At 35.0% G+C, this 27955-nt stretch overlaps 1 protein-coding gene across 1 annotated transcript in view; it reads left to right on the top strand.

The window, feature by feature from the left end:
* Window positions 1-27955, top strand: part of Wdpcp (WD repeat containing planar cell polarity effector) — a 252700-nt gene that overhangs the window by 49270 nt on the left and 175475 nt on the right. Inside the window, exons 2-6 of the mRNA XM_013022526.1 lie at window positions 5199-5283; window positions 9982-10029; window positions 10897-10935; window positions 12943-13013; window positions 13269-13328. Coding sequence (XP_012877980.1) covers window positions 5223-5283; window positions 9982-10029; window positions 10897-10935; window positions 12943-13013; window positions 13269-13328 — 279 coding nt within the window. The 5' untranslated portion in view covers window positions 5199-5222. The remainder of the gene's footprint in view (window positions 1-5198; window positions 5284-9981; window positions 10030-10896; window positions 10936-12942; window positions 13014-13268; window positions 13329-27955) is intronic.

Raw genomic sequence — 27955 nt, 5'->3', positions numbered from 1 at the left:
ATCTTCTGCCCCTGTGTTAATATATGGCCCCTTACAAAGCCTTCTCTTTAATTATTCTTGCTTTAGGGAATCTTAGGAGTTGTGATATGCCATGAACAAGTTCAGACATTTCTTAGTGGACACCAGCCATTTTCTTCTCATCTATCTCACCCACTACATATTAGACCTGCTCCCTGAACTGATTATTGCTGCTTTTCTTCAGGTGACTTTGGATTACTTTACATGATAGCTATTTTTGCTAGGTACAGATCCTATTCTGTCTGGATGTTAACATTCTTCCTAGATATAAGTTACCATCCTATTTACTTTCTACTTAGTACTTACTGCCTTCTGCTATCTTCTCTACTTACCTATGGTATGTTCTCTGTTGGGCCATAAGAAAGGTCCTTATAATGTAGAAGGAAAATGTTCCTCTTTCATCCGATTTTTTTTTCCCTTGCACACACACTCTCCTTCTCCCTTTCCTTCTCCCTCTCCCTCTCCTTTTCCTTCTCCCTCTCTCAGTTTGTACTGATCCTGAGGCTTGAACTCAAGGTCTGGGCACTGTCCCTGAGTTTTTTGCTAGTGCTCTACCATCTGTGCCTTAGCTGTGCTCCCAACTTTTGTGGTTAATTGGAGATAAGTATCATGTACTTTCTGCCCAGGATGGCTGTTAACTATGATCCTCAGAGCTCAGCCTCTTGATAAGCTAGGATTATAGACATGAACCTATAATAATTAGCTCTAGGTCATTCTATGCTTTTAAGTGGGAAACCAGAGCAATATTTTTTGTATATCAAAACATTTGGAGAAATAACTTGTACATTTATTTCAATATTCCTGGAGCTCAGTAGGAAATGTTGGGGTACCAGGCTAGAAGATAAATCCAGGTTACAGATTGAAGGCTTTATTCTCTCCCTGCTCCCAATGCAAAGGATAAATAGGTTTGCTCTTGATGTTTGAAACTTCAATGAAGCTCATTTTACCTGTTCTTCTTCCTTAAGCACTGTAATTACTGAGTAGTTTAGGACTTTCAAACTTACTAAAGGTATGAACAGTGGCTCTGTTGGTTTTTCAAGTTGAAGGTACTTCTTCCTCTGAGAAAGAGCCAAAGTTAATTCCTTTAAACAATTGCACTCTATTGTCATTCTGTTATCAAGTAAAGTTTTGAAGTTTATGATTATTGAATTCATTTAAACTAACTAGCAGAATTTACTAACTAGTAGAATTTAAACTTTTATGTTATTTGACTATTATGAGTCATTTTATGTAAACACAAGCAACTGAAGTTCAGCTTTACCTTTGTCTATATTGCCACAAATTAGCATTATTGATATCTGAATAAACTGTAAATTCAGGAATATGATTTTGAATCTACTATAATCTAAAACTTGGTGACTTTTGATGCTTATCAAAGAAAATACCTGTTTATCATATCATTTCTTTTTTTCTCTTTTTTTTTTTTTTTTTTTTTTTTGTTCTGGGGCTTGAACTCAGGGCCTGGGCACTGTCCCTGATCCTCTCTGTGCTCTCTACTACTTGAGCCACAGCGCCACTTCTGGCTTTTTCTATGTATGTGGTACTCAGGAATCAAACCAAGGGCTTCATGCATGCTAGGTGAGCATGCTACCATTGAGCCACATTCCCAGCCCCTTATCATATCATTTCTTCTTTATTCACAATGAAATGTTAATCTGTGTTTGTCCTAATACAAATACCTTCTCATACATAAACATTCCCAAATACAAATGTTTTTCCATTATAAACCATTCATTTATCTATACACATTGGTAACCAGCATCTGGTTACAATCCAGAGATTGAGGGGTCATTTGTTTTGTCTCTTTTCAAGGCAAGAAGAAAGAGAGCAAACAGAAATCAACCACAAACAAACTACAATTTTCATAGGCTGCTTCCTTTTTATACTTTTCAACTTTAGTCTATTATTTTTCACCATGCACTTGGATTTACTGCTATCTGTGGAACATGCCATCATTTAATTCAAATTACCTGTGTACTGTCTTCCACACCTCCGTGTACTCTTAATACAGCAGAGCACTGTGGTTGACAGTCTAGCCTCTGGTGCTAGTCTATGTAGATTCACATTCTCCTTATGCCACCTTTCTGTCCTTAATTTCTTCATTATAGAAGTAACCATGATAATACTTCAAAGTACCTGTGAGAGCAGATTGAATGAGTTTAAACATAAATCATTTAGAACAAATATTACCATTTTTATCATCATCATCATCATCATCAAGCTAGTTCTTTTTATTTTTATTTTTGTCAGTCCTGGGGCTTGAACTCAAGGCCTGAGCACTGTCCCTGAGCTTCTTTTTGCTCAAGACTAACACTCTACCACTTGAGCCATAGCATACGTGGTACTGAGGAATCGAACCCAGTACTTCATGCATGCTAAGCAAGCACTTTACTACTAAGCCACATTCCCAGCTCATCAAGCTAGTTCTTAAATGACCTAGTTTCAAGAGCACTCACTAGCATTTCACAGCTTCTCTCTTAGCGTTTTCCAAAGCCCACTATTATTATTCAGGCAAGATTGGCCCTTCTTTTATGGTGACATATTTTTCACTCTGCCATTTCAATTCATGCCACATTGTGTCTCCTTAGTTGAACATCTGTTTCTTGATAATTGTGTACTCTGAGGTGCTGTAAAAGCGAAGAAGAGCCAAGGAAGTTTGTACTGTAGCTAAAATTCTTTTGGATTATCACCCATATAAATAGTATAGGAAATATTTTTAGTCACTCCTGATGTTAAGGAAACTAAAGACTTTATGCTCCATTAAAAGATATCCTAAGATACTTAACAAACTTTGTTTGCTTTCGAGAAGTTTGTAAGAAAGAACATTTGTTTTATGATTTTATAATGTCTGTAATTTAAATTCCTACATGTATTTCTAACATATAACACAATATACATCTAACATAGTACCGTGAATTTGCAAGCAAACATTTGGAAGCTACAAAAATTTCTTTTTGATATTTGTAAAATGCTGACGTTTTTCTGATTCAGTCTGGCTTTCCCCCAGTCCAAATTAATGAGGTTCTGTTTGATTTTTTAAGTGTTAATAATTATTTCCTTATATTTTATCACTAACTCATGCTGCGAAAATGGAAAGAAATAACTGTCTTCATAAACTTAAAAATATTTAAGCTACTTTAGTTGTATAAGGAGGTGTTCGTTATAGCACCTGTACACAAATATACAACGTATCCCAGTCAATCTCACCTGCAATCATTGTTCCTCTTCCCCTACTTTCCAGAACTATTTCAGCTGTTTAATTGTTCTGTTTTCATATATGCATTTGAAGTAAATCAGTCATATTTCACCTGCCTTCCCCCAGCCTTCTAGAACCTATCCCCCAAAGAGTCATTTATGTTTTTAGTTTACATTAATAGCACAAAGGGGATACATCATGGATTTCACACCGGATAATATTATGTCAGTATAACTGTCCTATTACTCTCTTTCTTCATCCTCCAAACTCCATGTTATCTAACAGCTTTCAGTGGATTCCTTATGGAATCCTCATACTATATATTTTTCACTCTCTGTCATTCTCTTTCCCATCCCTTTTCTTTCTCATGTTCCCAAAGAGTTGCATAGTTCCAATCATATACTATGTACATATATATCTATAGATGTGTTTATGGCCATGTATATTCTTTCAGGTCTAGATTTCACACATGAGTAAAAATATGCAATATTGCCTTTTGAGCTTGGGTTATCTTGTGTTATGTATTGTAGTTCCATCCATTGTCCTAATTATGACATAATTTCATTTTTCTTTATAGCTGAGTAATATTCCATGATATATATGTACCATTTTTTATTTACCTATTCATTGGTGGTTGAGCACCTTGGTTGACTCCACAGTTTGGCTATTGCAAAAGAATCTGCAACAAATATGGGTATGGAAGCATATTTTTTGTATATTGATTTAAACAACTTTGGATAAATTCATAGCAGTGGTATGGGTATGATAGGGTCATAAGGTAAATCTATTTTTAGGTTTCTGGTTTTTCTTTTCTTCCTGGTCCTGGTGCTTGAACTCTGTGCCTGGGTGCTATCGCTGAGCATCTTTTTGCTCAAGGCTAGCGCTCTACCAATTGAGCCATAGTGCCACTTCCAGCTTCTTCTGAGTAGTTTATTGGAGATAAGAGTCTCATGGACTTTCCTGCCTGGGCTGGCTTCAAATCATGATTCTCAGATATCTCAACTTCCTGAGAAGCTAGGATTACAGGCATGACCTACCGGTGCCTGGATATTTTTAGCTTTTTGAAAACTTTAATACTTTTATAAAGTTTGCTCTAGTTTACATTCCCAGTAATAGTGTACAGGATTCCTTTTTCTGCAATCTGACCAGCATTTATTGCTGTTTATTTTCTTGTTGATGGCCATTCTGACAGAGGAAAGATGGAATCTTAATGTATTTTTACTTTTATTTTCTTCCTGCCTAAGGGTATTAAACATTTGCTTTATATATCTATTAACCACTTTTATTTATTATTGACTGACCTATTTGTTCTTTTGTTGTTTAGTTTTTTTGAGCTCTATATATTCTGGATATTAATTCTTTGCTGAATAACTGGGAAAGACTTTCCCCTACTCTGTGGGTTGTCTTTTTATTCTGGTAATTGTTTCGTACAGTAAATTTTTACTATCTGAATTTTAAAAGTGTAGATAAACTATTTGGATCTATCATGACATGAATATTAACAAACTAAATCTAAATATTAATGTAACTGTATTTTATATAATAGTAGCTATATTATTTACTCTGAAAATTTTTACCCTAACTAACTTGTTTGTAGATCTTAAATATTTGTCTTATATATACACTTAACTTTTCTACCCTCAAAATTCTAACTTAAAAATGCTTAAGTATGAAAAAATTCTAAATATAATCTAGAGCCTTAACTAAACATATGTTATCGAAGACCCAAATATATATAATTCTTCTTACTAGATTTTTCAATGTGATGACTAACTAAATCTAGGGAAAGAAATGTACTTTTCCTTTTCTTAGAGTTTATTTTTGTATGGTTAACCAAATACATCTAAGTGTGTTTATTCTTATGACCCATATCTCTAATCTCAATAGTAGCAATTACTTATTCCCTTATAAACACTAAAGGATCTTGGTTTTGTTGGCAATTCAAGGTAATTAATTGATACTTCCTTTAATTACCTTTAAACAGGACAGCGATTCCTTCTGCTATCAGATGTCTTTCTACTTGACTGAAATGCACCTCTGGTCTTTGAGGAATACCTTACACATTGGAGGTAAATGAGTTCCGGATCAATTTCAGTGTTTGTTAGTTTTTCAGTTTTACACCATTATAGATACGTACTAGCAACGTTTAGCTTTCACTCCCTGTCTGGAGTTGCATTCATTTTTTCAATCCTCAGTGAAAAGTTGGTTAGGAGAAAATAATTCCTTTTAATGGATGGAACTGAGACTCTCATGGCAAGTGAGGTGAGCTCAGAAGGACAAATATTAAACGTTTTTTTTTCCCTATGCAGATCCTAGACCTAAAAATAATAATATGTCAATATTATTGAAAGGGACACTGAGAAAGAGGATCCAGCTGGTTGCAGGAGGGAGAAAGGAGAGAATGATAGAGAATGAGTAGTATAGAAAGACATTCTATATATGTATGAAAATAACACAATAAAACTGACTAAAAAAACTGTTTAAAAGAGGTTTAGAAAGAGCAACAGATATGGGTGAATCTGATCACAGTACATTATATGCATGTTAATATTAGGAAGTCCCCTTGTGCAATGATTTTATGCTAATAAAAATTTTAAGTAAGTATATACTTTCCAGTTCCTATAGAGATTCTACATTGTTATTATTTTTAGTAATTCTGTAATTGTTGGAAACCTTTAGTAAGTTCCCAGTGATATGATGATATTGATTTAGATAAGTTTTACCCATGTTCTCATTGATGCATTGGTACACCAGGTTTTCTGATATCCTCACTCCACCTTTCACAAGTATCTCTCTCTGGAACTGCCTTCTTACAAGCTATAATAAAATAAAATCTTGACATTGTAAAAGAAAATTATTCATTTTGATTGCTTTTATTTACAGCTTGAATTTTGTGGGTACATCTTTTCTTTTCTTTCCTTTCTGCCAGTCCTGGAGTTTGAACTCAGGGCCTGGACTCTGTCTTTGAGCTTTATAGCACACTTCAGCCCAGCTTCACTTCCAGCATTTTGCTGGTTAACTGGAGATTAAAGTCTCATGGGCTTTCCTGCTCAGGCTGGCTTTGAACCATGATCCTCAGATTTCAGCACTCTCAGTATCTAGGATTATAGGTGTGAGCCATTGGCATTTGATGAGTTTTTCTATTTTGAAAATAAATTTTATTGGCTTAATATTTGCATCCTATAAAGACTGCACATGCTTAATTTTTTCCTTTGGATTGCTCATAACTGCTGTCTAATTTAGTTAAATATTTATAGGCACTTATATGCATTTCTACTTGATGTTAAAATAAAAATTTAAATAGGTAATATATAGTTATTTTTGTTTACTTTGAGTTTCACATTTTGCAGTGGAGAAGTAATATAAATGTATTTTAACAATATTAATAACATAGGATAAATAAATTTTATTAGAAAACATTCTTAGCAATCTTTTCTTATTTAACTACCCAAAGCTACTTAAATTTTGAGTATGTCTATCTATAGTGAGTTCACCTTATTTAAGGCTTTATTACATGTGGCTTTGATCAAGTGCTACTAAGAAGAAAAATATAAATGAAAAAAAAGAAATTAAAAAATAAAATCCCAAACGTTAAATTCCCACAGACATGACACATCTCACTTGGTTGCAGAGAAGTTCTCAGTTGGTCATCATCAGTTATGTTTATTTAAATTGTGAGGTCTGCTGAGTGTTTCCCTATCCTTAATTTTGTGAAAATCTGTCTGCAAATGGTGCCTTTCTTCCAAACAAGGCAAAAGTTAATGTGTTTAAATGATATAGTGAAAATTTTAGATTTGTTGAAAGGTGACATGTCTTTAGTGGAAGCTGGGAATTGTTATGGGAAAAATAAATCAAGTATCTGCAATACAGCACTAAGCTGCATCCTGAACATTCACAGTTTTTTCCTCTGTACGTGTATTTCACATCATTACTAAGAAAATGGTTTGCCTTATATTGTTTCTTAATATTGAATATATAGCTACAGATGAGTGTCATATTTAAACTGTTTATTTTCCTTTAAATACTAAAGATAGAATTTTCAGCTACATAAGGATTTAACACACATTTGTTTCTTCCCCAAAATTCTTCTAAAAGTAGGGTAATTGAATTAATATAAAGAAGGCATAAACCAATAAAGACTTCAGCGAATAGGAAATGGCCAACTGCAATTTGATTTCTGGTAGATGTAAAGGAAGGAAGAACAGAACTCAACGATCTGAATGTCATTTGCCAGCATAGGAGAATTACACTAACAACCAACTTGTGTTTAAGTCTAGAAAACAACAATACAGAAGGCGGTAATGTGGCCTGAGAGCAACAACAAAGGGACATGAACATCTGCATAAGCAGTGAGAGGGCTGGGAGTATACAGCTCAATGGCAGAGCAGCTGCCTAACAAGTAGCTAGAAATCTCATCCATTCCATCTTTTACCTAGTCTTCCTTTTCTTGCCCTGCTTATGCTCCTTCCTAGTCTTTCCATCTATCTAAAGTCCTTGGTCGCTGCTTCCTGTATTCTGAGGCTGAGTGTAGTGCTGAGCAAAGATTGCCCCATTTGTGCAGAGTGGCCTTGTGGAGTAGTAAAGATCTTCAGTTCCATCAAGCTCTACCCTTTCTCTCTGTGGGGAACATTCTTGTCTGTGAATTGTGTAAAATCTTACAGCTTCTCTAGTACTCACTTCTGGAAGCTGTTCCTGACGTCTAGACAAGGCAATAACCCTCATTCTATGTTCTCATTAAATGACTTGACAATTCAGTATTTTTGAATATATTTTGAAATTCTGAAATAATTCCAAACTCACAAAAATGTTATCAGTACAGAGAATCATTGGTTTCTTGAACCATTTAAAGTTGCAGATTTGATATCTCCAAATCCTTCCTTCAAAGGAATACTGTCCTGAATCATTAATGTCTAGCCATTGACAACAGGAAATTAACCATGTTACATTGACATGATTACTAGGATCTTTTTTTTTCTTTTTTAGAGAAGTAATCTGGTTCAGAACCCATAAATATTTTCAATTTATTGTCACAGGGTTTATTAAAATTTTCTCCCTTTTTGTATTTGTATTTTTCTTATCAGACAGTTAGAAACCAGTTTTTTTCCATAGCTTTAATTTATAAATCATCCTTTATAATCAGTCTCCTATCTCTTTGACCTTCTATGTGGGTTTTGATATACCAAGTTAGACATTTTTCATTTGTTAGTGTTTTATTCATATTGTTCAGCTCCAACCCACACCAAGCCATTGCTCCATGTAAATGCTCTTTGTACCTACAAGGATCCTAGCACACATGCCAGGCTGATTCTGCTTAGTTGCCTTTCTTATCCAGCCCTTGCACCTCTTGTAAGACAGTCTCCTTACATGGATTCCTCCTTGTCCTGCTTAGGTTCAGTCCCAACCTGGGCTAGGTACAGTAGGTTGGACTTCTGCACAGAAATTCAGAGTCCTATATGATCTTCATGTGTTTATTTTAGGATTGTAGCAAATGTTCAGATGTAGGGAATAATTATATAATTATAGGATGAATACTTTAATAGAAGATATTATATTGACATATAATAGCGCCTGTGAGTCTTAGTCTTTAAACAATTTTTTAAAAGTGAAGTACAACATATTTTCTGAAAGTATATAGATCATAAGATTATGTTATGAATGACTGAAAAGTGAACACACCTGTAAAATCACTCCCCAGGCCAAGGAATAAAATAATGTCATTACTCAAGAAGCCCTACTTACCACTTCTCCCAGTCAGTCCTGGTATATAACCACTCTCTTCAAAATCACGTTAATGGTATGATAAGTAAAAGATAGCATATTCTAGAAAACTATATTTGAAGAGTTAATTATGGCAGTAATACTTTTTTGTTTCTTCTGGTTTTGTCATTGAGTTTCACAAAGTTTAGAGCAGTCAGTCACTAGGGGGCAGCCTGTACTGCTACCACTTTTTAAGAAACAGTTGCATCCTCCTTATGTTAGTAACTGAGAATTAATTTTTGCATGGAAGAAAACAAATGTTACTTCAATGAAAGAAATATTTCATTATTCATAGATTTGGTGAAAATGAACAAAATTATTCTGTTCTCCTATGTTTAAATTGCAAGAACAGATCCCTTGGTCAGATCAATCTCAACATCTGGGAAGCCTTGCTTTGCCTCTTACCTAGTCCAGTGAAGCCTCTGAATTTGAATGGGTTTGGAAGCGCTTTGAATCTAAACAAGTTACAGATAATAATTTATCCATACCTCTCTGTAATCCTGTCTTTCTTTCCTGCAGATTTCCTCCCAAATGCTGTAGGATGGAAACTAGACTTTCGAGCTAAATTGGAGAAAAGCAAGCCACAGCTCGGAATCCAACAGCTAGGGCATTTTCTTCCATCCACTGATTTCATTTGGCATTGCTTAGTGGCAGTTCCTTTTGGTAGCGCCCTGTGAAAAATATCAGAGGAAGTGTGAAAGAGAAAACTTGGTCTTCCTTGATTTTAGTTTTTTTTTTTAACTAATCTTTTCCTCATGCCATTATAGTTCTGTGTATTTCCTCATGCCATTCTAACTTTTTCTCATTAGATTGATAAACTTTCCAGTTTCTGCATATCCCTAGAATAGATGAACCCATGTCCAGATGCTTTTGAGCTATTTTATTTCTAGTAACATAAGGAGAACTGTTTTTGCTCCCCTCCCCACCCTTCCCTCCAATATAGTATGGTTTGGCTTCTTATTCTCCAGAACTTTTTACCATAATTTAATGTTGTTTCTTCCTTTCTATAGATAGAGACATCGGCATCTACCAGTATTATGACAAGAAAGATACAGCAGGTAAAGTACAATTCTATTCAACTAGTTTTAGAAACTAAATATCCTAAACTGACCATTGAAAATTGACAATTAAAAACTCTATTTTTATGGACTTTAGATAAATTCTAATTTTAAGAAGGTCACTTCAGTTCTTCAGAAAAATGCTAGGTTAATATCTGCTGTCATCTGATCTATATAAAATAAAGCAATATTGAGACAGTGCTGTGAAGAACATGGAAATTTTCATTTTACTGCTGATCAGGCTGATAAAGGGACAGTCTATTCGCATTTATTTATTGGTGTCCCAGTAGAGGGCATTGTTAATGCATGGGTCCCACTGATACTGGCCTCCCGGATCCTCACCTGATATCTGAAATAGGCATTTCTGAGTGAATGATCAATTTTCTTTATCTGATTAATCCTGTTAATCCCAGAAGTTTTATGATGGGCCAAAAGGTCTCCCTAGCTAGAGTTACTTCCTGTTCTGGGCTCTGTTGAAGTGGGGCTGTGTGAGCATCTTGTGTGCTTAGCGTGGTGGTTAATAGGCTGACTTCATGGCTCTGATGACAGACTGCAGCAGCTTCTCTTCTGGGCTCGGTTGCAGTTCCCTTTCCTATCTGATGAGATTGGAAGCTCAGGATATTGGCCCACCTGTTGTGCTACATAAGCCTTTTCACTGCAAATTTAGGAAATATCTCTAAAACATGAAAACATCCACATTGGGGCATTTTTCTCAACTGTCCTTTTAAAGGTTTAGCAACATTTATTAGTTTCAAGACTGTGTATGATAACCCTGTATGTACATATTAAAATAAAAGTTATTATAATAAAAATAAACTGCACTTCTTTCTTCTTTTCCAATTTCCTCCGCCACAATGTCATCAACAGAGCTTGGTAACTTAGAAGAAAAGCAGAGGTTTGCAGAATGTAAGATTGTTTTTTATTTCTTAAAATTATTATAAAATTAGAAAGTTCAGTATTTTAAAATGTTTTTCTTTCTCCAAAAATTAGAAGTGTTATTCTTAACAAATTTCTAATAATTACATATTATTGCTTATGTACATGAACTATGAGTAAAAATTACATTTGTTAGTTCTAATTTAGAAAATTAAAATCTCTACTCTGTCCAATTTTGATAAAACAATATTCCTATGTCAATATAAATTTTCTTACTGAATTATATTTGTATTATTTAATATATTTAAAATGTACCACACTTAAATTCCAGTGATAGCATTTAATTATTCATACTTTGCCTAAATTATTAACGTTTTATTCATTTTAAGAAAATAAGATTATAGATGAATGTGAGCATTTTATTTACTAGTCTTTGCAAGCCTCCAATATGTATATAAATATAAATAAACATATTTACATGTGTAATATATTATTTATAATGTGGCTACCATGTGATATTTTTCATGATTTAAATATTTAAGATTTTATTTTTATTTATTTTAAATGGTTGAACTGACAATTTTTAGACTACTGTATTAGTAACTGCAGTGTAGATTTTTTTGAAATGATTTAAGAATGTTTTATTTATATTTCAACTCTTAGTGACTAAGAAATCTGAAGTCGGTCTTTTCCTTCTGTGTCTTAGTTCCTCATCTGTAGAACTGTGTAGGATCAGCACTTGGGTGAAGATAGTCAGTATTCAGTGCAACACAGATTTTAAAATTTGTACATATGTTCTGCACATCCAAATTATGTTTATAGAGCCAAATTAGTTTGCTGAAATGAGATATATAGCAAGTCTACTTTCCAATTTAAAGATCTATGTATACTGTATGTATTATATGTATATGCACACATAACATATCTGTACTCACACACAACTCTCATTTAGAATTACCAGTAGGAAGATCTGAAAATGACTATTTTTTTCTGATAAAATAGATGCTGTGAATTTTTAACATTTCGTGTGTGTGTGTGTGTGTGTGTGTGGTGTGTGTGTGTGTGGTACTAGAGATGGAACCCAGGGTCTCATGAGTACTGGGCAGATGCTCTACTACTGAGTTAAACAGCCAGCCCAATTTTATTAATTTTTAAGAACAAAACTAGTTTTAGTTTATCTTAGGCTAGCATTGGGATTCTATTAAATAAAAAAAATCTTTATTTGAAACAAAGGAATATCACTTAGTCATCATATACATTTTTAAAAGGTTATTTAAGTCAGACACTGGTGTCTTCTAGCTACTCAGGAGGCTGAGATCTGAGGATCATGGTTTGAATTAGCTCAGGCAGGAAAGTCCATGAGACTCTTATTTTCAGTTAGTCACCAAAAATGCTGGAAGTTGAGCTGTGGCTCAAGTGGTAGAACACTATCCTTGAGCTAAAAAGCTCAGGGACAGCACCCAAACCCCAGGACTAGCACTCACAAAAATAGTTACTTAAAAAAATTAAAGGAATTTTAATACCTAATATGTTAACATTTGAATGTTTTTTTTCTGTAGTTTTAGTATATGGTATCTTGATCACACTTAAATTCGTATCCTGTGTATCATTTTTGTATTTTTTTCCTCACTATATTTATTCATGAGGATTGTCAGGTCTCTGTAGTCCACTTGCAGACTTTGAAATTTGTTTGGATTAAATACTTTGTTATTTACAAGAAAAAGTTACTTTGATGCTAAAGAGTGGGTCACTACTAGTAGGTACTGCTAGATTGACATACCCAGCAAATTTTCCCAGGGATTCTCTGGGGCATGCTGGTTATCATCATAACAGATCATCAAGGAGATGATGTTTTGTGGTAAAAATCCTGTTCCTATGACAAAGCCTTTTAAAACGTTGTCATTTGATGATAGAAATGAAGCCCACTTCCTCTCAATTGTGGATGTATTTTATTTTAATCTTCCTAAGGCACTGCTAAGCAGAGTTTCCTTTTTTAAATCATGTTTAACTAACTGTAGTACATGTTTTATTTGCCAGCACGAGATTATCCTTGGACGCTCAAAAATAGACGCCCAGAAAAACTTCGAGACTCACTCAAAGAATTGGAGGTATCTTACAAAAAGTTTCAAAAATGGCAACAAACAAATCTGTTTTAAAACATCTTTCAACGGCTTTAATTTTCGTAAAGGATCAACTCTCATGGTGATGATAGCTTTGCTTTTGTCCAGTGAGAAGTTCTTAAACAGTTGCATCTTTGTGTGGCATGCTGATCTTTTTTTTTTTTTTCTTGCTATCAGAAGCACTTTAACTGATAATGACAATGTATGTAGCCAACTGCACTCTCTTTCTCTGTTGTCCTTCAGGAACTGATGCAAAACAGTCAGTGTGTGCTGAGCAAATGGAAGAACAAATATGTCTGTCAGGTAAAATGGTTTGACAAGCTCTTGCAGTGTTTAACCAATGGGGCTGAAAACTATGTGGTAATTGGTATTCTTGTGTTATGATAGATAATGGACAAAAACTTTTTAGGGTTAGATATTTCATAGTTTGAATTCTAGTCATTCTAGAATAAACATTAGGCAGATAGATGCACATCACTGGACTACCTCATTACTCAGTGCATACTGACATACTATATATAACTCTAATAAAAATCTTTTCAGATAATGTTTTCATTTGAATTTGTCTGAATGTTATATTTGATGTTTATTGGCATAGATTTAATAATATTTTGAATGAACATTATATAATATTTTGAATGAACATTATACAAAAGGACAAAATATTTTTATTCATTCTTATAAGCATTTATGAATAGCATATTTATGAAAAATCAACAAGTAAGTGTAAGAGGCTGATCTTAGTTTTTGAACTTCCTAAGCTGCACTGTTTAATATAGTCACCTCTAACCTTATTTGGACATTTGAATAATTAAATAAAATTAAAATTTTGGTTCTTCAGTCTGAATACCCACATTTTAAGTGCTCAGTAGCTGAGTGTTATCATACTGGACAGTGCAGACACAGACTCTTTCTATTGAAAAAATTCTACTGGAATCTATACCTATAATGATACACAGTGTAAGTTGAAACATGCCGGGCATCTTAAAATATGTAGTGGAGCATCCCAGTAGACAATCTTTTCATATAGAACTCAGTGCCTTGTAATAGCAAGTTTTTTTTTTGTTAGTGTTAGATTTGATGAATGTTATAGAAGGATGTCCTTGCTAGTGAACAAATTCAACTGAGAAAGGAAATTTTTATGATTGAGCATATATAATTATATATATAATACAAGTTAGCACTTAATCAGGACATAACAATTAGTGCACACAAAAAAGATAATAGCCACATTAGCTTTGCTGGTAAATCTGAAAAAAATGTCATTTACCTAGAAAAATTTTACTTGGTCTTGATAATAAAAAAAAAATTGCTAGTCCATATTTACTATGGTGGTAATAAGGTACAGATATAAGAAAATAACATACATGCATTTGGGAATTTTTGTATAGGGTTACTAGAAAATAATTTGGCTCAATTTCTTTCATCTTATAAGCATAAAACTATATATTTTAATATTTAGTAAGATTGTTCAACAATTACTTTAAAACAAAACAGCTGATAACAATGACTATGTTTTATCAACTGGCAAGTAAAATACTTTCATTAAATTCAATACGTTTAGTAATTTGTATGTAACAGTTGCTCTGTAATTTACTTTCTTTACTCACCAATATAGTTATTAAAAGTTCTTAAAGTTGAAAAAGAGGAATAATTGATAGTCATCCATAAATCTAAATTGCATCGTTACTACTAATAATTGTAATTGATAGAATCACATATTCTCTTTTAATTTAAATTTATATGTTCTCACTGTGATTTATGTGTAAGTATTCTCATTTGCAGATGAAGTCTATGCTTCTATATATCAGTTGCCAAACACCAAGTTTATAGTGATTAAAAATACTATATTAAATACCATTTTGATGTAGGCTATTGTAGTGATTCTAGTACTTCCTTATTATTTTATCTAAACTAGAACCTTCACCGATTGGAGGTAACTGCCTCCCCAAGTGGTTTGGAACTTTTGCTTTCCAGAGACTGCTTAAAAGTAGAGTGAATATTTTTAGAAACAAAATACTTCTTGAGTTTACTTTAGGATACTCTTCAAAAGGATGGTTTTGTTTTCATATCGCAAGTTGTTTACATTGAAATATTTTAATAAAACTTTAAAGCTTGAATACAAAATATGGTCTAGAAAGTTTCCAACTGTACAACTCAAACTTGTAGCCATTGCTCACCTAAACAACAAGATCAAAATTGTTTGGCTTGAAGGCAAGCCTGCCACTGATAGTAAGAGATATGTCTCATGGCCTCCACCCCTACCCTCACACAGTATAAGTTAGAACATGCCAGACATCTTAAAATATGTAGTGGAACATCCCAATAGACAATCTTTTCATATAGACCTCAGTGACTTTTAATAGCAAGTTTTTTGTTAGTTTTAGGTCTGATGAGTGTTATAGAAGGATGTCCTTGCTAAGGAGTTAGTTCAACTGAGAAAGGAAATTTTTATGATTGAGCATATACATAATTACTTTTATAATTAACAACAATCTGATAGTACTGATTACTTAATCTGCTATACTGGTGAGTCTCCTTTTACCATTTACAATAGGATTTATCTTATGATATGTATTATTTTGTGCTGTATTTCTGTGATAGATAAAATATTCCTAAAATAGATCTTTTATTTTGGGCACATTTTAGTTTTTTGAGATAGGGTCTCTCTATACAGCCCAAGCTGGTCTTGAACTTGCTATCATCCTTCCTCAACCTCCTGAGTGGGTTTAAGCAAACTTTTTATGTAACACATATTAATAAGGTAATCTCACCTCTGTTAATCCTTTCATCTTTAGGGCCTCCTAACATCCTTAAATCTTTGTGAGACCTCCTAACATTATCCATCCACTTCAGTTTCTAGATTTGACTTTAACTAGGTCTTCTGAAAAATGTATGTAAGTCACATTCCCAAAGATCTTTTTATTACAGTAAGTTAAAAATAAATGATGCTTAAGCTACAGTTTTAGTTTAAGGAAAGGAGCTGTTATAAAATTTTTTATTAAATTCTGTTAAATTGTACTCAAGTTGTAAAATAAGTAAACAGCCCCCCCCCCCCCGGCCCTGCCCATTCTCTTTAAGGGTCCAATTTTCAGCACCATGCAGTGAAGAAGTCCTAATGAGATGTGCTCAAATTCTGTTAGTGGTTTCTACACATACAAGGTCTCACGTGGCAGCAGATAACCATGTGTTTTATAACTCTGAGAAAAGAAATGAAGAAGTTTCTGGGTATCCTGGTGCTAACAACATTTAGACTCTCTTTGAATTAATCTACTCTTCCTCTAATGTAATTTTTTATTCTAAATAAATGATAAATTTGGAATGTAGGGAATTTATTGTCTTGGTTGTCTTCTCCTCTTTAAGGGATCCTTAAAGGCCCAATTGCTTGCACATGAATGAAGAAACTACAGCATTATAAAATCTTTTCGCAGATGCAAGCTGAGCTTGGATCTTTCCCTTTGTTGAATAAGGAGAATTTATCTGTTGTCATTACCAAAGCTTAGTTAATGGTGCTGGTCCAGTAACCTATAAATTGTACTATCTAAAAAACAATTTTTCCACTTGTAAATTCAGAACAGTTTACAAGTCAAGTCTTACTCTATGTATAAAGTTTTAGATAAAATTGTCTTTTTTTTTGTGGGGCTTGAACTCTGGGCTTGGGCGCTGTCCCTGTGTTCTTCAACTCAAGGCGAGCCCTATACTGCTTGAGCCACAACACCACTTCTGGTTTTCTAGTGGTTTATTGGAGATAAGGGTCTCATGGCTTTTCCTGCCTGGGCTGGCTTTGAACCGCAATCTTTATATCTCAGCCCCCTGAGCAGCTAGGATTATAGGCATGAGCCGCCAGCACCCGGCTATAATTGTTTTTTTAAGATTGATTTTCCAGACTGTGCCAATTACTAGTTTGAGATACATTGAAATGTGAGATATACATTAGAGTTTTATTTTTGCCACTTTTAAAACATATTTCTCATTATTTTAAATTTTATTTTTGAGTTGACATATATTTGTAATATCATGGAGGTTCATTGTGAAATTTTCATATATACAGTAGTGTACTTAGAACAGATTCACCCCATCTGCCATCTTCCATTTCTCCCCTCCATTTCCCCCTTTTTTGCAAACAATGTTTAAGGAGTTTTATTATGATATATATAGTATATTTGTGTGTATATGTGTCTTTTATATGTGTATTATATTTATATATACATATGATAGACACACATACTCATATACATATATTTTATGTCCTTTGATCTTCTTTGCTTCTCAGGATCCCCTTATCCCCTCTTTCTGCGCTGATCCTATCCTAGATTTTTTCCCCTTTTACATTCATGTCTCAATGCCCTTATTGTTGTTGTCTTTGTGATCATCATCATCATCTTAGGTATATACTCCACAAGTCAGTAAGAATATGAGATATTTACCTTTGTGAATTTTGTTTATATCGCTCAATGTGATGATATTCAGATCCTTCCATTTTCTTACAACTGACATAATTTCATTTTAATTATAGCTGAGCAAAATATACACACATATTCATTGGTTGTTGGACATCTCAGCTAATTTTAATTTTGTTATTGTTTCTCCTGTTTTTTATCTAAGATCTTTCAATTAGCAGAAATTGTTCAATATTTTCTACTTTGAGTTTCATAAGCCATTTTGTAAACTTTTCATAAGAAAAAATAGCTTTAACATTAAAACATTAAATTGTTTATTACTGTGGTGTGGTAGAAACTTCAGATTCCATAAAGCATTGTATCTTAAGTCACATTCTTATTTTCAGGTTAGTTTAAGATGATATTTTATTAAGCATAGATAAAACTTGACACATACTGATTTTAGATTAAATTGACTCATGCAAACATATTGTACTACTTAACTATAAAATATATAATAATTAGCTGTACTCTGATTTCTGCCAATCATAATGCTATGTTTCCAGCTACAATCTTAAAATGCCCTGAAAGGATAATTACATTGTAAACTCCAGTTTCTGACAGACTAAATAAAAAATAAGAACTATTTTCCATGTCTGCCTCCGATAAATTGTGACCTTATGAAACTCACTTGATCACAACTTCTTTAATTGTAGAGCCTGATCTTACCTTTTTATCAAACTGTGTGATGGTTTGTTTTCCTCATAAAATAGAGAAATTGTGGTATTATTACTAGGATTGTTAATAGCATGTTATTTTTATAAAACCCATTGCAGTGTTGATTGCTTGCCTGTAATGGTAGGAGGCATGTGGGAGTTGCTAAGGAAGAGATGTGGGCTGGTCCTCAGCAAAGCCTCATCAATGAAAATACATAGACCAGGCCATAAAGACACTAAGCACCAAATAAAAAGACAGTAGACGCTAGAGAGTACCCAAGCATCAATGTGAAATAGCAAGTCATTTGTAGAGAAGTTATAATTTTGCTTGCACTTAAAAGGATGTGTAAAATTTGGTTAAGTTGGAAGGAATGGCCTTCCAGAAAATAATTTCATTAACTTGTGAATAAATGGCTCATATTGGAGCTCCCTTAACAAGGACTTCAAATAAGCTATTGATATATTTTCTGTAACAGTACAAATAAATACCTTTCCATCAGTGCCAGATCAGACTTATGGAGGGATTATGAGCAATGGGAAGAAAGGAAAAAATCTGAGAATCAGAGGGAGTACATTTCTTTGGAAATGTAAAATGAGATCAAGATGCAGAGAGGTTTGAATGCCACTAGAGAAATTTAGAATGATAGGTTAAAAACTTGAGTTTGCCCCTGTTACATGTGAAGTAATCAAATAATAACATTGGAAATATGGAATTAGTGTGCAATATTGCAGTTGAAAATCTGGGAGGAGGCAGCCAAAGAGATGATTCTAAACCCATCCATTTGGTTACATTCTTGAGGGAAGATGAGTATCTTAAGAGAACTAAGAACCAGTGGACATGACAGGAAATTGAGCCAGCAAAAGAAGCAGAAAGAAAAATGAAGAACTGTAGAGAAGATTTTTTTCCTCTAAGGAAATCAGAGGGTCTCGGGGCTGGGAAGGTGGCTCAGTGGTAGAGTGCTTGCCTTGCATGCATGAGGCCCTGGGTTCGATTCCCCAGTACCACATAAGCAAAAAGAAAAAAAGCCGGAAGTGGTGTTGTGGCTCAAGTGGTAGAGTGCTAGCCTTGAGCTGAAGAGCTGAGGGACAGCGCACAGGCCCAGAGTTCAGGCCCCATGACCTGACCCCCCCCCAAAAAAAGTCAGAGATCTGAAAAAAAAAAGGCTTAAGCCAGATGGGTTGTTATTGAAAAGCTGTCAATAGGCCTTTACTGATATTAAACGATAAGCTTACCTTTATATTAAGAGACTTTTGAAAATATTAGATGGAGTTTGTACCTTTAAAGAATTTTATGTAGAGCTAGGTATGGTGGTACATTCCTGTACCCCAGTATTCCTGAGACTAAGGTAGGAGTATTGAGTGTTAAAGGCAAGCCTGGACTATATAGTCCAAGGCCCTACTTAAAAACAGCAATGATAAAAAAATAATAAAAGTAAATGTTAAAGAATCATTGAAACTAAATGTTATGATTTCTTGATACAGTATCTAAATACATTTAAAGTTCTAGGATTATTGTGGATTGAAGTTGCACTTGGAAGGAAAGACATAATTTGGGCAAGTAAAAGGAAAGAGGACATCCTGGTTATAAGGGGAACATGTCACCAAAGATTGATTGTCTTTATGTCATCTGTTTAAGATAAATAAGGCAAGAAAAGTCACCTGAGAAGATTTCTCCATTTGATGGCCTTTTTTGACCTATTTTAAGACAATTGCTGAAGATTTGAGCTGATTTTACTATTACGATAAATAAATGAATAACTATCTCGGATCCCTTTGGGACCATTGAAATTTAGCCAGCATGTAACAGCTTAGTACTCTAGTACTAAGTACTTTCAAAAAATAGTTCTTTTTTCTTTTTTTCTTTCTTTTTCTTTTCTTTTTTTCTTGTAGGTCATGGGCCCTGAATCTGAGCCTGGGCGCTGTCCCTCAGCTCTTCAGCTCAAGGCTGGCGCTCTACCACTGGAGCCACAGAGCCACTTCCAGCTTTTTCTGCTTATGTGGTGCTGAGGAATCGAACCCAGGGCCTTATGCTTGGAAGGCAAGCACTCTACCACCCAGCCCTTGTGGTTTTCTTTAGCTACAAAGCCAACTAGTTCAAAGTCAACTAAAACAAAAAGTTTTTAAGATTATCCGAACAGATAGTGGTCCAGGCTGGACTGGACGAAAAAAAATAACCAGAGACATGGTTCAAACAGTAGATTACGTAGTAAAACACAAACACACACACACACACACAATTATCAGGAAAAAGGAAAAGAACTGTTGCACGTTAAGAATCTAGTATGTGCAGGCCCTAAGTTGTTGTGCAAAACAACAACAAAAAGTATTACCAACCACTTAGAAAAAGTATGGTAGCGCAATAGAAAAAAAACTTATAGAAGTATTTAAAGAGTTGAAGCATCCCTCTGATGTGTAACAGAATATCAAAAGGCTCTAATAAGGACCTATAGGTGACTGAAGTAAAGTAGAATATCAAATCAAAAAGTTTAGTATTTTACTAAGAACACAGAGAGAGAGGCAGAAAGAAAAAGAGAATAGCACGGAAATAACAGGACAAAATTTCTTTGAACTTGAAGATGTTTATTTCCAGTTTAAAAGGACCCAATGACTTAAAAAAAAAGACAACTAGTTATATTTGGGAAATTTTAGAAAAGGCATGTCTTACGAATTTTAGAAAGCCAGTGATAATGAAAGATCATCCATCTGGGTGCCAGTGGCTCATACCTATAATCCTAGCTACTCAGTAGGCTGAAATCTGAGGATCGTGGATCAAAGCCAGCCTAGGCTGGAGAGTCCATGAGACTCTTATCTCCAGTTAACCACCAGGAAACTGGAAGTGGTGGTGTGGCCCAAGTGGTAGGTAGAACACTTGCCTTGAGCTAAAGAGCTCAGGGCCAGTGCCTAGGCCCAGAGTTCAAGCCCCACAACCGACCAAAGAGAGAGAGAGAGAGAGAGAGAGGGCTAGAGAGAGAGCTAGAGAGAAAGAGGGAACGATCAATAAAACATTTAGAGTAAAAGGGAAAAAAAGCATATCAAAATGAATACAAAGGCTTGAGAATGAGAATCACATCAGATTTTCAACAACACATATGAAGTTAGAAGACAATGAGGTCTTCAAACTTCTGCAAACTAGACTTAAAACTTCCCTCAAATTCATTATGAATTCTTTTAATCTAGCCATCTCTCTTCCATACTTCAATGTGCTTAGTGCCTTCAAGTCTGGAAACCTTATTCTGTTGCATGATAGAATTTATAATTTGATTTTGCATTTAGGCAAGAACAATTTCAGTCATAACAGTTCTCACTAAATTTGCCTGTCATGCACTTTTCACAGAGAGTTAGTGATTGACCATAGGCAGGAGTATTGTGCTGGTCATTGGTGACTGGAACAAAAGCAGTTGCAAGCAGTGGTTCAGGTAGAAGCCTGATTGGAACTATTTAAGATAAAATGGAAAGAGAAGATGTAAGGTTACAATGTAACAAAAGGTGAAGGTTATGAAGGAAACTGAGAGGAGGTATAGATGGAGGGTTTTAATGTTTTTCTTTTTCTACACTGGAAAAATAACAGATGTTGGCATGGCCGTGAGCATGGTCCAGTAGAAAGGAGGAAATAAATGCAGGGTAAGAGGGGAATTGATTGCTGAAACTATTGGTGAGGGGGGAAAAAGAAAGAAAGAAAAATACACCAGTAGAGAAGGGAAGGATAGGTGCCTGGATTTGGATGATAGCATGGGAGTTACTGCCTTCCCAAATGTGCACTGCTTCCCTCTAGACTTGTTATTTGAGAAAACCAAGTTTATTCAGTTAAGGAAGATTTTGTTTTGTTTTTCCCCCAAGGTTTCTATTACACACACAAATGTATTCCTAACAAGCACAGCTTGTTATTTAGAAATGATAGAGATAGAGAAGAAATCACTAAGAGGGTTTAAAGTAGCTATTTTTGTCAAGAGACTATGGGGAAGATAAAAGGACAAGGAGGGCCGGGCGCTGGTGGCTCACGCCTGTAATCCTAGCTACTCAGGAGGCTGAGGTCTGAGGATTGCGGTTCAAAGCCAGCCCGGGCAGGAGAGACTGTGAGACTCCTATCTCCAATAAACCACCAGAAAACCGGAAGTGGTGCTGTAGCTCAAGTGGTACAGCACTCGCCTTGAGCTGAAGAGCTGAGGGACAGTGTCCAGGCCCAGAGTTCAAGCCCCATGGCCGACAAAAAAAAAAAAGGACAAGGAGGGAACCAATGCAATAGTGATATGCACAAGACAATATGTTGGAAACGATCTGTACAATTTGTTGAGGAGAGGGAAAGTAGGAGAAAATTGAGGGAAGGGGTAACAAGGTTGACAAGAAATGTACTCATTTTCTTGCCCATGTAATTGTAACCCCTCTGTACAGTATTTTCACAATAAAAAAAAAGAGTAGAGTGCCAGTCTTGAGCAAAAAACCTCAGGGACAGTGCCCAGGCCCTGAGTTTGAGCCCTACTACTGACCAAAAAAAAAAAAAAAGAATAAAGGGAGCTATTGGAATAGGAGTCTGGCCCATAAACGAAACAAAACTTGAGCTGCAAAACATTATTCAATTTGAGGAAAAGCATTTATGATGGAAGGATAGCATTAGCCTATTCATTTGTCAATAAATTTATTTCTTGCATTTGCTTTTTCTTTTTTAGGAGCATAAAAGTATTGTCAAATTTACTCCCACATAAGAACTGGCTCTGTTTGAAATTTCCATTATCTTTCATAGCCATGAACAAATGTTTTAACTTTAAATACCTGGAACAACTGGATTTTGGTTAGTGTATAACTTAAGTTCAGTAGTAAAGCTCTTGCCTAGTATATGCCTTGATCTTGGATTCAATCACTGGCACAGCAAAACCAGAAACAAAATACATAATTTATGCTCATTTACTTAAAAGGGTGTTTTTAAAGTACATTCTGAAAGGAATACACAGTAATTGGCTTATTGTCTTATCATCAGATTTATTTGGTGCTTGTCATTGCAGATTGTCCTTTACATATCATTCTTCTGGTGGTTTGAATGGTGACACCTTTGGTACAGTGAGCTAAAGGGCCTGAGAACAGCTCAATGGGAAAATGTGCCAAAGCTCCCATGTCCTACTGGGAATCATCTGTTTCCACGAAACAGCGTTTCTCTATACCTGGCTGAATAAATTACATTGATTTCAAAGAAACAACAACAAAAAAGAGATATGTACTCATTACCTTACTTATGTAACTGAAATCCTTCTGTATATCACCTTGACAATTCTTTGACATCTTAACAATTATATGTGCATTCCTTTTTTTGGGGGGGGATGTCCAATCGTGGGGCCTGAACTCTGGGCCTGGGCGCTGTCTCTCAGCTCTTCAGCTCAAGGCTAACACTCTACCACTTGAGCCATAGCGCCACTTCTGGCTTTTTTTCTTTTTGCTTATGTGGTGCTGAGGAATCAAACCCAGGGCCTCAGGCATGCAAGGCAAGCGCTCTACCACTGAGCCACCTTCCCAGCCTCATGCATTCCTTTTTTTTTTGTTGGTGGTTGTAGGGCTTGAGTTCTGGGCCTGGGTGCTTTTCCTCAGCTCTTCTGCTCAAGGCAAATGCTCTACCACTTGAGCACAGCACCACTACTGGCTTTTTCTGTTTATGTGGTGCTGAGGAATCAAATCCAGGGCCTCATGCGTGCGAGGCAAGCACTCTACCACTGAACCACCTTCCCAGCCTGTACATTCTTTAGAATGCCAGTTTGATCTTCTGAGAAGCACACACAAGTATGGTACCCACCATGCAAGAGGTTTATGGGGGTATGTGTGAAAGATCTTAGTGAGTAGGAGTCAGAGGGTAGAGCCTTCCAGTGGTAATGATAGTCTGATATGTGTGAAAAGAGAGGGAAGGAAAGGAAGATTGCATAAAAGAGCTTAATGCTATAGCATGATGCTGAGAAAATGTTTGCTATTGCAAATGTTCCTTAGAGGAGTCCACTGTTGGATAGAATTGGCTTGGTGCAGGACTCAGCATTCTCAGTTACTGACTAGTAGCTGCCCAGGGAAGTGGCCTCTGTCAGGTAATATATTCTGGTTTAGCTTTTCTTGAAAAAACTCTTACTCAGAAATTTGTAAGATCATGTGTGTGCCTGTGTTTGCCACACCACACATTGTACCTGAAGACTCTTAATTTTAAGTTTAGCTAGTGCGCTTATTGTCATAATCCTGATAATTACTTTTCTTTGCCAAAAGTTTCACTCCTTCCCAGGAAAAAGAAAAAAATACATTGTTAATTTAACAACTTTAATCCAGAGCTCAATGGCCCTTAATAATCTACTGATTCATTAATTACTTCTGAATACAATAAAATATTAATCCAGTTTTGGAACATGGCTAACAGAAAATTTTTGATCTTTATAGTAATCTATTGTATCATTAAATAATGCTTTCTTCATAAATGGTTCTTTCTTCTCTTTTGTTTTCAATTTAAAATATTTCTCTAAAGAAATTTATTTCTAGCTTTACCTTTGCATTCATATTTATGTTTTCGAAGCCTTAAAGTTTTGCTACAGAAAAAGCCAGATCAAGACTATGAATTTGTCTCATTTATATCCATCAGTATATATGAACAAAGCAAAATCAGTTCAAAATTCTGAGTAATTCCTTCCTTGTTGATTTTCATGTGTTTAACAAAGTAGAGGTTAAAATTGTATTGGGGAGGCATTCAGCCCACTATATTTGAATATTGATTCTTTTTTTATGTAAAAAGTAACTTATCTAAAATTTACAAGTTTGTGTTAAAAGCATAATTGGAATATGTCCAATGCAAGGAACATATCTACTATTTAGGATTGAGTGTAGGAGCTCAGTTACTCCATGATAGTTGAGAGTATTGTATTATATATTTGCCAGTATAACTGATAGAGACAACACAGTACTTTTGCCAAATTGTAATGTATTCTGTGTTTTTTAGGAAGATGAAACTATATGACTAGTAGATAAAATACTTAATAACTGACCATGAAATGAAAAGAGGTAATTACTATACTGATCAGATATGATATTATATACAAAATACTATGGCTCCCAACCTTTCATCTGGGAATTTCCTTGGTCTCAGAAGTATTGATAGCATTACTACTGCTTAGAAATTATTCTTCAACATACCATAATATACCTCACTGCTAATTTCAGAAGGTATATTGTATATTCAGGTAGAAGACTGTGTGTGTGTGTGTGTGTACATGTAGATATATGTAGATATTTAAATCAACTCAGGAAGTGCTGTTGTCAGTCTTTAAAAGGTGTCTATTAATTTTCTGTATGCTTTAGAACATTTTAAGATATTTTATGGATTGTGTTTTGGGAGCCATTCTTTTACATTTGTGTTACATTAATAGGGATTTTAGAGAAGAATTCAAAGGTATAAAGGTCAGCTCTTGACTTTGTTCCTAGTAAAGAAGAATGGATGAGGAAATCTATCTAAAATTTACTTCATGTAGCTCTGGGATAAATGGGAAGACAGAGAATTGGCAGAATTTACTGATGAATTTGAATCATGTTAGATAAAAGCAAGCAGTTAGAAATGGCAATCTCAAGCCAAGGGAACTAAAAAAAAAAGATTTAGTTGTGATCTTATTCTACATTTAATGTTTTAAAATTTAAATAAGGATAATTCCTGGTAATGATAAAATGGCAGTGGATACAGTAGTAAACAATAAGTGTTTTCTTTATCCCAAATGTATTCCCCTTTCCAGGTGTAATTGTAGTCAGTAGTTTGGCTTATATCCTCCAAATATTCAACTGTGTGTATATAAACACACATTTTAAAATAAATGCAACCATTCTATACTTGTTCTGTAACTTGCTTCACATGGCAACATGGAACATACCTGTTAGCAGCCTCCAGCTATCTTATTTTTGATAGGTGCATAATAATCCATGGTTTGGATATACTATACTTTATAATCTTCTTAGTAAATAAGGGAGCTGCACAAAGAAGAATAATCAAGGAACTGTCATTTGCAGATAGTGTTAAAAATTTATAAACGTATTTACAAAAGAGGCCTGGTTTTGGTGTCATGTTTGATCCTTTTAGGAAGGAACCCCTAGTGCATTTTCAGCATGCTGACTGTTCACAAACACATTTCTCTCATCTTTTTATTTGTTTATTTATTTATTTATTTTTGGAGACAGAGTCTCACTAGATAGCCCAGGCTAGCCTCCAATTCAAGATCTCCCTGAGTGCTGGGATTACAGGTATATGCCACAACACCCAGCTTCTGTGTTCCATGTTTCGTTCTTTTCTCTCATCTTTTTGTAACTGTAAAACAGGAAATACATTTGTAGCCAGATATTTTAAGATCTTTTTGTCTATTTTTGAAAAGATTTATAGAAAAATACCAAATAGCACTCAAAAAGTTAAAAAAAATCAATCCTGCTGATTCTTTTTTTAAAAATACATTTTTTATTGTAAAAATACTGTACAGAGGGGTTACAGTTACATGAGCAAGGTAAACTCATTAAAGGATCGCGGTTCAAAGCCAGCCCGGGCAAGAAAGTCTGTGAGACTCTTATCTCCAATAAACCACTCAGAAAACCAGAAGTGGCACTGCGGTTCAAGAGGTAAATCACTTGCCTTGAGCTGAAGAGCTGAGGGACAGTGTCCAGGCCCAGAGTTCAAGCCCCACAACTGACCAAAAAAAAAAATCTGGGTCTGGGAAGGTGGCTCAGTGGTAGCATGCTTGCCTTGCATGCATGCAGCCGTGGGTTCAATTCCTCAGCACCACATAAGCAGAAAAAGCTGGAAGTGGTGTTATGGCTCAAGTGGTAGGGCGCTAGCTTTGAGCTGAAGAGCTGAGGGACAGTGCGCAGGCCCAGAGCTCAGGCCCCATATGATGATGCTAAGGGAACTGAACTCTGAGACATGTTGCCAAGAGGTTTTTCTCTGTTGTTGTTTTTAATGTACTATGTGATTTCTTTTTTGTGTGTGCTTTTTTTTTCTTTTTCCTGTGGTTTATTCCCTGTTGTCACTGCATTTGATTTTGGTATCCTGGAGTATTGTATAAACGGTTATCTAAATTAGGGAAGGGAACAGGAACAACAAAATGGTGAGACAAAGGATGAAGGGCGAACCAATGCAACAGCGGAACTCAGAAGACAATAGGTTGAAAATGAACTGTACAACTTGGGAAAGGTGTTGGGGGGGAGGGAAAGTGGGAGAAAAATGAGGGAGGGGACAACCAGTTTGACAAGGAATGTACTCACTACCTTTCGTATGTAACTGTAACCCCTCTGTACATCACCTTGACAATAAAATTTAGAAAAAGAAAACAACCAAATAACACTCAAAAACTTAAAAAAATCCTGTTGATTCTTTTAAAAATCAATTATTTATGCAGCAAGAATTTAATTTCATGCCCTCCAGCTCCCTGTTTCATCTCGGATGTACCTAGTACTGACAGCTCTGCATTCTTTCTATCATGCCTTGCCTTTGTACAACTTCACTACGTATATATCACACTTGAGTTTTTCCACAGTACAATATGATGGTATTGCTTGTGTAAGTCTGTAACTTAAAATTTCATCTTTACTTCCACAGTATATCATGGACTTGGGCAGAAAATATCTGATTAATTAAACTTATCTATCTTTTATGTTATCTCTATTTATTTTCTTGTACTAACAACATTCACACTAGCCAAACTCAGAAGGGACTGATTTATTAACCAAAATGTAATTTATCAATTTGCAATATGAGATATATTTGGCATCCTATACATAGCTTCTTTGCTTGGGGCATTCCTACCTAATATATGAATTACTCAAGAGGCTAGATTATAGATAAGAGGGCTGATAA

This window comes from Dipodomys ordii, unplaced genomic scaffold (assembly GCF_000151885.1).
Source record: "Dipodomys ordii isolate 6190 unplaced genomic scaffold, Dord_2.0 Scaffold63, whole genome shotgun sequence".
NCBI classification, from domain to species: Eukaryota; Metazoa; Chordata; class Mammalia; order Rodentia; family Heteromyidae; genus Dipodomys; species Dipodomys ordii.
This window is presented reverse-complemented; position numbering and strand designations above follow the sequence as displayed.